The sequence below is a fragment of the Capra hircus genome, chromosome 10 (genome assembly GCF_001704415.2).
Source record: "Capra hircus breed San Clemente chromosome 10, ASM170441v1, whole genome shotgun sequence".
In the NCBI taxonomy this organism is placed as follows: Eukaryota; Metazoa; Chordata; class Mammalia; order Artiodactyla; family Bovidae; genus Capra; species Capra hircus.
In genome coordinates this window covers 20709964-20721631 of record NC_030817.1, presented here as the reverse complement: position 1 = coordinate 20721631, position 11668 = coordinate 20709964, and the positions used below count along the sequence as shown (strand labels likewise).

Genomic DNA, 11668 nt, shown 5'->3' with positions numbered 1-11668 from the left:
CACCTGGGATAACTTGAAAAATGAGCGCCTACTCTGTCATGCAGTGTGTTGGCAGGCACTGGGGGTGTAACAGTGAACTACAGACCATATCCAGGGGACAGACCATGGTCCCTGTATCTTATAATAATGGGACACATGAGGTCATATCTGTAATGAAACAACTTAAGGAAATGTCTTTCATTCTCAGTTCATCCATTTAATAAACATGTGACAAGAACAAGGGCTTTCCAGGTGGCGCTCATGGTAAAGAACCCGCCTGCCAATGCAGGAGACATAAGAGACGCAGGTTCAATCTCTGGGTCAGAAAGATCCCAGGAGGAGGGCATGGCAACCCACTCCAGTATTCTTGCCTGGAGAATCCCGTGGGCAGAGGAGCCTGGTGTGCTATGGTCCATACAGTTGCACAGAGTCAGGCACGACTGAAGCGACTCAGCATGCTCGACAAGGACAAAGCAGGTATCAGAAACCTGCTGCTGCTGCTGCTGCTGCTGCTGCCAAGTCGCTTCAGTCGTGTCCGACTCTGTGCGACCCCAGAGACGGCAGCCCACCAGGCTCCCGGGTCCCTGGGATTCTCCAGGCAAGAACACTGGAGTGGGTTGCCATTTCCTTCTCCAATGCATCAGAAACCTAAAGACTAGTAATCTGGGGGTCTCCTTTTCCAAAGAGGCCACCTGATTTTAACAAAAAATCTGAGCAGGAGAAGGGCAAGCTGAATAGTAAAGTACAGCTGTCACTCATATTCGAGTCTCACTGAAAGGGTATTGCCACGCCCTCCTCTCCTATGGGATTTCAGGTGGTTTTTATGTCAGATAGAGGTCTTCTAGGGAGCAAGGGATGGGGCAGGAGAGTGTATGCTCAGGTGTCTCAGATGTCAGCCAGAGAAGGACTGGGTGTGCTGTGGCCCAGCAGTTCACCTGGCCACATCTCCACGTCTGAGCGTCAGGTGTGAGTAAGGGATGAGAGATGCAGGGTGTGATGCTCATGGTCTGTACTCACTCTGTAATGACAGGCAAGAGCCGGGCTACGTGCAAAAAATACTGCCCTGTGTGTGGCCAGATTCCTCCCTGTAATTGCAGTCTTCTTTCCAGGCAACAAACAGAGCTTGCCTCCTACCCTTGATGCGCCCTCAAAGTACTGGACCGTACGCTCCCAGATCCGGGGCCTGAGCATCTCACAGGAGTCCCGGTCAGATTCTCCCCAGATCCTGCCTGTCTGCTTCCCCTCTTCAGGGAAGGCCGCCCCGAGGCACAGGATGGACAGACATCAGTCCCCTCCCAAGGCCCAGAACAGCCTGTCTCAACTGGCTGAGGTAGAGGAGGAACTTGAGGTTGGCCTGATATCTCCACTCCTGGGAGAGAGGCCCCAAAGCGAAGGAGGCCCCAAGAGAAAGGAGTAAGGAGGAGGAGGAGGGCAGGTCTCACCTGCTCCAGGGCTGGGACTCAGCCCATTGCTGGAGGAGGGGCTCCTGCTGGCTGGAGGGGCAGCCGGCTTGAGGGCCCCGTCGGAAGGAGTCCGCCGGTGGGCGCTGGGCTGCGCGGGGGCCGTGAGGGTGACGTGGGTGGGGGTCAGGGACTGCTTCGGGTCTCGTTTGAAGCGCTCCACTCGGACGTTGACCAGGGGGTTGCGGGTGCAGGGGCTCAGGGCCGGGGCCTCCACGGGGCTGACGGGCATCTCGTACACCACGATCTCATCGCTGTCGGATCTCAGCAGGGAGCGGGTGGAGTTGCACTCGGAGATGGAGGAGAGAGACAGCAGCGTCAGCGAGGCGGAGGGGTCTCCTAGCAACAGCACGGGCTCCTCCTTCTTGAAGAGCTTCCGGGATGGGGGGCTGGTGCTGCGGCGGGGCCGGCTGGCTCTCAGGAAGAGCCCCTCGCGCCTCTTCTTCTCCTCCCGGGCTGGTGGCTCGGGCTCCTCCGGGGGCGGCAGCTGGCACTTGCCAGCTTCCAGCAGGTCAAACCCGAGGCCCGTGGCGGCGAGGACGGCCCCGCAGCCGAGCAGAGCCACCTCGCAGCGGCGGTGGTGGGGGCCGCCCCGCTTGAGGCTGTTGGTTGGCGTCAGCTGAGGGGTACTGGTGGCCGAGTTGACCGGGGTGGGCTCCTCGTGACCGCCGTCGCTGAGGGGGCCATCCCCATCTTCCCCGCGAGGGAATGGGATACAGAGGTAGGACTGGCTGGGTGATGGCGGGAGATGACTCTCCCCACTCCGTGGGCCTTCGCTGTCTTCGTCCTCTGCGGAGACGAGAGAAGTGGAGGGAGAACAGAAGATGGGAGTGAGGCGGCAAGAATGAAAATCTGGTCCTTCTCCCCTACCCCAGGTCCCTGGCTTAGTGCTAGGGATCCAGAGGTTGAATAGTCAGGGGTGCAGGACCAGGAACCAACAGGAGTTCACACTCAACAGTGACCAACATGGGGAAGTCGCTCTCCATCTCAGAGCCTGTTTTCCCATTTGCAGAAAAGGGGATCTGCCAATTTGCTCCTTCTGTCATAGAAGTGCCCTGTCAGTTTCCCAGAACAGGTACATCCTTAATTATTTTACGACTTGAAACTGGAAGGGAATGGGAAGGGAGTTCAAAAGGGAGGGAATATATGTATATGTATAGCTGATTCATTTTGCAGTACAGTAGGAACTAACACTGGGCTTCCTTAGTAGCTCAGATGGTAAAGCATCTGCCTGAAATGCAGGAGACCCGGGTTCGATCCCTGGGTCGGGAAGGCCCTCTGGAAAAGGAAACAGCAATCCACTCCAGTATTCTTGCCTGGAGAATCCCACGGACAGAGGAGCCTGGTAGGCTCCATGGGGTCATAAAGAGTTAGACACCACTGAGCGACTAACACACAGACAGGAACTAACACAATATTGTAAAGCAACTATACTTCAATAAAAATTAATTAAAAACGGGAAGGGACCTTGAATTTCTAGAATTGACAATCTACAGACTTGTCTTAAGACCCATTTCCTGCAAAGGATTAGAATACTCGGCATGGATGAAGGCCAATCTACCCTATGGACTGACTGATTATGACCTTGGAATTCTAGAGAGAGGAATACTTTCTGAGAGACAGCCTGGAGAAGGCCTTCCACATTTAGTAATCACAGGGCCATACTGGAAGAGCTTCCTTGGAGGAACACTGGGGTTCTATTGCCATCTCCCATTCTATGGACTCCCCAAGTTAAAATACAAGGAAGCAGACCCAGGAAAGGCAAGTGCCTGATTCCACGCCTCCCTGTGCCTCACTGCCCTAAGGAGACTATAACCAGCCCCTTGGGACAGGAGGTCAAGGGCAGAGTCCATGGCAGCGGTGGTGATGTGGAAATATCCCTGTAATGGAGTAGGGCAAACAGAGAGAATAGGGTGCGGGGCCAAGAGTTGAGGAAAGGAGGAAACAGCCCCACGAAGCAGTGCTAGAGGTCTTGAAAGAGTCCAAGAAGCTTGGCCACGAGTTCCCTGAGGGATCAGGGGAGAGTTAAGACAAAGGCAATGCTTACCCATCTCCATAAGGCTGGTGAACGCCGGCAGGGCTTGACTACTCCTCGGGCCCTTCCCCAGGTTGGGGGCACTGGACGACCACTGTTTATATCCATCTACCAGGGACTTGAGGCTGAATGAGAGGGAAAGATGAAACTGTCAGAACTGGTTACTCCCTTTACCCTCAGCTCCGTGGGCCTCTCCCCATCTGCTTCATTACAGCAAAGCCCAAGAGCCTCAGGGTACAGGCAACAAAGCTTGTTGAGCCCACTTGCTTCTTTAACAGAAGTGCACATGCTCTAGGGACAGAAAAGCAGGGGCATGACACACCCCTACACATGCTGCCATGGAGCTGTGGGAAGACCTCCTGGGCAGGCTGGCAAGAGAACAGAAGGAATGAGGACTGCCCGGCCCTGGCCAGGGTCTTGCCTAAGCCCAACTTAAGGGACAAGCCAAGACTCCACAGACACCAACCATAATATAACACACCGGTGACATTAGAAAAACTGCAATGCTGAGATGTGCAGGGCAAGGCAAGCACTGGGCGATGAGCTCACAGAGATGGGCCAGGCCACTCCACTCACACCACTTCTCGATTTCTCCTTCCAAGCCTCCAGCATGCTTAGGCAACTTCCAAAGCCATCCATGTTTCAAATACAAAAATCGACCGACAAAAGCTGCGTCAACCCAGTGCACTTTGGGACAGACCTATGTGGGTAGCACATAAGGCTGGACTCGAACCCTCGGCCTGTCTGGGAATGGAGAGGAAGAGGACAGGAGCTGGCTTTCAAATCCCCATTATCAGCTCCCAGTGGCAAGTCAGTAATTCCAAGGACACAGACTGGGTACCCCGCCAACCCTCTTACAGGACAGGGCATCAGAGGCCCACAGGCACTGGTCTTTTTCCTAAAGAACAGTGAAGGAGGCCTGAGGAATCTGTGGGCTATGATTGCCAAGGAGATACTGGGATTATAATCAGGGGCAGCTCTCATTTTAGCACTAGAGAGAGCCATTCAACTAAAGCCCACTCTTCCCAGCCTATCTCCAGGGAGGGAGAAGGACCAGCTTTTTCCCCCGCCTGCAGATCTCTGTTTCCAGTGCTATCAGAAATACCAGTGATTAAAGTACATTCCAGACATCAGTGATTTCAACCAAAATACACAGCCAGAGAGAAATATGCTGCCAAACCCACAGCCTGAGACTTCTGACTGAAAATCTTATAAATCCCTTCCAGCTCTGGATCCAGGGAATTCAGATCAGCAGCATCAAAGCCTGTGCTGAAGACCAAAGGATAAACAGCCATGTACTGACTCCCTAAAACGAAGGATGCTGGGAGAACCTTAACAACAGGAGTGGTCAGGGCAATGAGGAAACGTTAAGTCGGACCAACACAGGAATTTTCCCAAGGTGCACGATGGTACTGCTTCCCAAAAAAAGAGTCAGCATGGCGCTGGCAATAATGAGGCTTGATTCTGCGGGGTGTGCTGTGAGGACAAGGAAACGGGGGCGGGGAGGAGGATTATTATAGTACATGTGATGAGGTGGTGAAGATCAGACTCACCCCAAGTGGAAATGTGGAGACTCTGATGGGGTACTTAAACCATTAGCTTTCTCCCGTCTCTGAGGGGATCTTCAATGAATAAAGAGAATCAGTAGCAGGCAACAGTGGCTACATGCCGCTCAGCCTCTCCCACCTGAGAACCCTCAAGGCTGGGCTCCTGTTACGTCGCCAGCTGCCCTCCCCTTGCAAAGCCCACACCATGAAGGGATCACAACAAGATGGCCCTGCTGGAATGGTCACAGGTCCATGACCTCCCTATCTGTGGGATAAACATCCCAGGGGCAGCCACAGCTTAATTAGCGGGGGTGGTGGTGGTGGGGGGGCTGTGAATCCATAGATAGCTGCTGATTACAGACAGGTGCATATGTTTCCTATAGAAACATACCGTTTTTTTTTTAAAGGATGGGGATGCAAATTCACCTAACGTTGCTGAATTCAGTACAGCTTTTTGTCATTATATATTTTCTTCAGTCAACAGGGACTAACATTAGAAATAGTATCATACGGAAGCTCTCAAAAATTCCCAACATTAAGTCTTTTCCTGAGAGTTTATTTCTTCAGAGGAATTGATAATCATGAAAAATTAAGTCACATATTTTGAACTGCTTCAAAAGTGTTGAGGGCAAATCTATGTAAGAAGGAAGAAAATTCTAAAGTTAATGTTTTGTGTAATGTTGAAATGCAGTGAGTTTACTGGCAAGACAAAACATACATTGAAATGAAACAGAACCATTGAGACTGTTGGGATCCATAAGCCAACCTGGCAAAGCCTACCTGGAATCACACTAATGTCAGAAATACCAAAGGATTCAGGGTGACTAGGTTCCTCAGCCCGAGCTCAACCCCACTCTAGCCAAGGCTCAAGGGACAGACTGGGGAGTGCTTGCACTTCAGAACTTAGTACAGCAGAGCAACCAGGGGACTCCATCACTGAATTCTTACATAGCTTAGGGAGGCCTGCCCTACATATCTAAATTTTCTGTTCCAAGGTAACTAGTGATTTCCAAAGACTGGCTTCAAAGAGTCCATCCTTCATGAACCAAAACTTATTTTCACCTTCTAGCATAGCAAAATAGATTTTGGACATGAAATCTTAGTATTCAGAGAAATAGCAAGGCCAAGGCCAGTTACAGGTTGAGGGCACCTTTATGTCTAATAGTCAACCTTAGAAGCTCTTTGGAAAGCCACTAAAAAGGAGGAAGAGGGCTGCTGCTTATCCTCACACTCAGAAAAGTCAAGAAATATGGTTCTAGATTCTAACACAAGAATAAGAAGTATACCCCATCACGTGCATTCTTCAGGTATGAAGCAGAATTGCATGAGAAGCGTGGAAGAATCAATCAGAGTAAGTCTTTACATAAGTTTATTTATGCAAGTTTACTATGAGCTAGCCCACCTTTTAAGGGACTTCCCAAAGATAAGCTTACTCAGGGTCAACTCCATGAGACGGGTATGGAGAGAATCCCCATTTAACAGATGAGGATACCTAAGGCCCCACTGCTGGGTGTGGAGGAGTCGGGATTCACACCCAGGCAGCCTGGAGTCAGTGTTCATGCACTTCACTACCACACTGCAATCAACTGGTCTATGAAAGACCAGGGCCCGTGGGCCACAAACCCTCAGTGAGAACACGAGCACATCCAAGGCAACAGGGCCTGCTGTGTGCTTTGTCCAGAGGGGTCTCTCACACATTAGCGTGGTTATGGGGTGGGCTCGTAGAGAAGGGTTAGTGGCCGTGGAGTGACCTCCACCTGCACCTCCAGGGCCGGGTAGCTCCGCCTGCCTCTGGTTCAGGACAAGCCTCTGCTCAAGAGCCCTGTTGTCTCGCCTTTCCTTCTCTCTCCTCTGGGCAGATGCTTTAAGGACAAGAGCCAGGTGTACGTAAAACACAGGCGGAACTCCTTGCAAGTGCCAAATGCTTGGGCTACTTGCTCCTCTGAACAGGATGCTCCAGGGGCTGGCAAACTAACTCATGAGCTACATCCTGCCCATCACTTGTTTTTGTCCCATTTTACTGGAACACAACCATGTTCATTCATTCACATATTGTCCATGGTCTGTGGCTGCTTCTGCATTACCACCATGTGGGGCTGAGTAGTTACTACGGAGACCACATGGCCCACAAAGCCTAAAATACTTCCTACTGGGCCCTTTATGAAAAAACTGTGCCAACTCCTGAACAAGGCAATTGGAAAACCTTCTTGTAAAGATCAAGAGGCATGTAATTTCTTTGAACAAGGTGAAACACACAACAGAGAAAAAGGTATTTCATGCCGCATTTTTAAAGCATTTCCCATCATCTGGCTCTTACCCTTCGTCTCCTGAGGCAAATTCCTTCTGACCAAGTGTACTTGGCCCCCACGTCCGCCCCTTCTTCTTGGGGGCCCTCTTCTCCTCCTCCTCCCCCTCTTCCTTGGGGATCACAGAGCTCCGGCCCCAGGTTTTGCTGCTTTCGCCTGGTGTCACTGTGAATAATAAAGGTCACATGGGATTAGGAAAACAGAGTGGTGTCCCCCTAAACTAGCCTCTCCCCGACCAGACACACACACTCACATAACTGGAGCTGCAGGTGTGGGGGAGTCAGACTTTGTGCCCAACTCTGTGCCCCGCCGGGCATGTAAGGGAGTTCCCAGCCACCATTCACTCTGCGCCCTCAAAGTGCCAAATGTGGGAAAACCACCCAGATTCTTGAGTCCAGTGGAAGGTGGACACCCTGGCCAGCCAGTCACCAGAGCTCCAAACAGACCTGACTTCGGGAACATGTTTTATTGGGGTTGGGTGGGTGGGAATTGGCCTGGGGGATGATGTTGGGGGGAGGGAGGGAGAAAGTAGGTGGGAGAGATTAGGAGTAAAGATGATGTAAAAGTGAAGAAATTTTGGTAAGAAAGTGCTGGAAAGCAAGGAAGTGAGAAGTTCAACACTATGGAGAGGGAAGTTAGGGACTGGGAGCGACAGGCCTGGAGAAATATAACAGAGAGGGGAGGAGGAACCTTCTCCTGACCCTGACACCTTAGAGCAAGGGCTAAAACCCAAATTCTTCAGAGACTGGCCTTTTATCATCAATGAGGAGAAGGAGTGTGTTAGTTGCTCAGCCATCTTCGACTCCACAACCCCATGGACTACAGCCCTCCAGGATCCCCTGTCCATAGAATTCTCTAGGCAAAAATACCGGAGTAGGTAGCCATTCCCTTCCCCAGGGGAGAATGGAAGGAGCCAGTTATCAAAAAACAAAGAGTTAATGGGACTGAGGCAAAATACAGAGCACACGAAAAAAAGAACCCACTGATTTGACTTGATTTTTCAAGGAAAGCCAAAAATTCAGGTCTTGGGGGGTTTTCTCTGGGATGAAATCTCTCTATCTTTAAATTAGGGCATATGCCCCTCCAACCTCTCCCTCCCACACACTAGGAATATATGTATATATGTGTGTGTATACCTAAGTTTTTTTTAATAAACACCATCATAAAATAAAATTGGCTCAGATTTGGACTATTGTAAAGTATTTGGCAAGTTTACCTTGGAACCTGCACTTTGACAAAGCCCCTTCCTAGGAAGCATGGACCAAAGAAACACCACAATGCCCCAAATATAGCAGAGGTCCCAAGTCCTAAATATACCAGATCCCAAGTCCAGGGTACCTTCATCACATCCCAAATTACTCTGTAATTCACTAAAGATCCAGCCAACACCCACAAACCCCTCTGCAGGTATCTGGCTAATAGTGAAAGGTAGAGGAGGCAGGGTCAAGTTCACAGAGAGATGAGGTAATGGGGGTAAGGGCCTGCATACATATGTGAGTGAAAGCATGCTAAGTCGCTTCAGTCACGTCTGACTCTTTGCAACACTATGGACTGTAGCCCACCAGGCTCCTCTGTCCATGGGGTTTTCCAGGCAAGAATACTGGAGTGGGTTGCCATGCCCTTCTCCAGGAGATCTTCCCAACCCAGGGACTGAACCTGCGTCTCCGAGGTCTCCTGCATTGGCAGGCGGGTTCTTTACCACTAGCGTCACCTAGGAAGCCCTCACACGTGTGGATGTGTACACATATTGTCCAAGAGAGGTGGCAGAGTTAGGACGGAGCCAGCCTGACCAGTCTGTGGCTGGACAGAGCAGGGGACAGGTGGCCTGGTGTGTTCTGGCCCCAGCTAACTTGGGAAACAGACGTACACTGGATGGCGCGAAGGCGAGGGATGATGGTGGGGCTCGCAGGAGGACTGGACCGGCTGTTGATCAGACTCTTCCTTTTATCCATGGTGGGCGAGGCCTGTACCGTGAACTTGTGCTGGAAGTCTGCTTAGGGGAAGACAAACAGAAGTGTGTGTGTTAGAATTTTCCCATCATCAAATTCTTATGAACTACAGGGATATAAGGGCTCCCCTGGTGCCTCAGTAGTAGAGAATCTGCCTGCCAATGCAGGAGACTCAAGGTTCGATCTCTGGATTGCGAAGATCCCCTGGAGAAGGAAGTGGCAACCCACTCCAGTATTCTTGCCTGGGAAATCCCATGGACAGAGAAGCCTGGTGGGCTACAGTCCACGGGGTCACAAAGGAGCTGGACACTAGCAATTAAACAACAACAACAGAGATATGTGGTCCAAAACAGGAAATATAGCCAATATTTTATAACTATAAATGGAATATAACCTTTAAAAATGGTGAGTCATTATGTGTGCACCTGAAACTTGTATAATATTTCACATCAACTCTACTTCAATTGAAAAAAATTCCTATGAGAGAAATGACACTTGCTGGCAGCCTTGAGGGATGGGCACTATGTCCTGAGAAGCTCCGTTTCAACTGGGAAATGTTCTCTTTTAGAATCATTTCTTTTTCCCATAGGGATGTGGCAGCTGGATGTATGTAGAGACGGAAGCTTCATTACCCAAGTGAACTTCATTAGACTGTTTTCATAAAGCTGTCCATGTAATGTACATAGAGGTAGCAAGTACCTACTTGGAATAAATTTTTAAAATATCATGAGACCTTGTCGATTATTCTGTGTGTGTGTGCTTAGTCACTTGGTTTTGTCTGACTCTTTGCGACCCTTTGGACTGTAGCCAGCCAAGTTCCTCTGTCCATGGGATTTTTCAGGCAAGAATGCTAGAGTGGGTTGCCACTTCCTTTTCCAGGGGATCTTCCTGACCCAGGGATAGAACCCACATCTCCTGTGTCTCCTGAGTGGTATGTGGTGTCTTTACCCACTGAGTCACTGGGGAAGCCCAGTTGATTATTCTAGGAAATCTAATATAAACTACATAAACTACTCTGTCTCATATAATCTATTAGTATACATCTCCTTTTCTCAGGGACCAAAGCAGGGAGACCGATGCTTCTCATTAAGTGCAGGGTAACAGGATTAACCCATGGAACCTGAGAAAGTGAGGGAGATGCAGTTAATGGTCCAAGTTCCGGTTTATTCCAAAAGCGTTTACATCAGAGCATGAGGAATGTAAAATGTACATTCTCTGAGTTTCTAGGCTTCATTCTCCCCGACTATTGAAGGGCTTATCACAAAGATCTGCCTGTGGGCACCTAGGTTTCCCCTCTAGATGGTGATCTCCCTGGAGGTGGGATCCATGGCTTTTCTATCTGCTTCCTTAGCACACATCAAGATGCTGGCACGTTGCTTCAGAGATGCTTAAAGACTCTGTGTTGCCTGAAAAAAAAAATGCACAGCAACACTCACTGAATTTCACTAACTGGATTCTCTTGTCTGTACCTAAGCCACCATCCCAGTGCTTAAAATCATCTACTACTGCTCCCGTTATGCTATTTTCCTTTGATTTCTTACACTTCTAATAAGCCTGCTTCCTGGGGACTGACAGGCTCAGAATACAATGAACTTTTTGATCTACATAAACACACACTTGAGTACTCACCTCTCTCCGTGGGTATGTAAACTCCAAAGACTCTAATTCATAGTTTCTTACTTCTTTGCATTTTCCCAAGGTGGTACCTACTGCAAATGTACCTTTGCTCAACTAATGTGTTTCTGAAAGGTTACGTGTAAATCAGATTCTTAAACACTCATCCTAATCTCAACTGCACATAGAGAACTAATTATTACGGAAACCCTGAGTTATTTTGCAGAGCCAGGAGTCTTCTTATCTCATAGGCACATATGCACACTCACCCTGGGATTCTTTTACCCCAGTGACATCTTCATTCTCCAGGTTTTCCTACAGTAAGAATTGCCTGTATGCACGGCCATGCTTTCTAGCAGATTGGACCTCGCCACGGTCATGGCCTTGCCCTCATGTTCTGTGTGCAGTCACACTCCAAAATCCCCCTTGGAAGGGTGGAGCTTCTCAGCAGGCCAGGCTTTCCCTGGAATAGAACCTGGGGTTTCCAACCAGCTCTATAAGGAACCTGGGATCGCACGTTTCTGAGCCCAGTCCCTGGTTCCCACAGACCCCATGGCGCATGAGCCCCTCGGCCCACTCATGCTTCCCCTAGGCTGTGCGTGCTCAGCTGCTTCAGTCGTGTCCGACTCTTTGTGACCCCATGGACTGTAGCCCACTAGGCTTCTCTGTCTATGGGGATTCTCCAGGCGAGAATACTGGAGTGGGTTGCCATGCCCTCCTCCAAGGGATCTTCCTGATCCAGGGATCGAACCCACTGGTCTTACATCTCCTGCATTGG

The 11668-nt window shown here is 50.0% G+C and overlaps 1 protein-coding gene across 4 annotated transcripts in view; it reads right to left on the bottom strand.

Annotated features, from left to right (window-relative positions):
* The window catches only part of MAP3K9 (mitogen-activated protein kinase kinase kinase 9), an 85875-nt gene that overhangs the window by 8239 nt on the left and 65968 nt on the right, over positions 1-11668 (bottom strand). The window contains exons 7-11 of one of the 4 annotated variants that reach the window (XM_018054016.1): positions 9195-9320; positions 7339-7492; positions 5028-5096; positions 3487-3599; positions 1422-2228 (exon numbers count right to left, since the gene is read on the bottom strand). In XM_018054016.1, coding sequence (XP_017909505.1) covers positions 1422-2228; positions 3487-3599; positions 5028-5096; positions 7339-7492; positions 9195-9320 — 1269 coding nt within the window. The remainder of the gene's footprint in view (positions 1-1421; positions 2229-3486; positions 3600-5027; positions 5097-7338; positions 7493-9194; positions 9321-11668) is intronic. The other 3 variants (XM_018054017.1, XM_018054018.1, XM_018054019.1) reach the window with 3 other exon arrangements.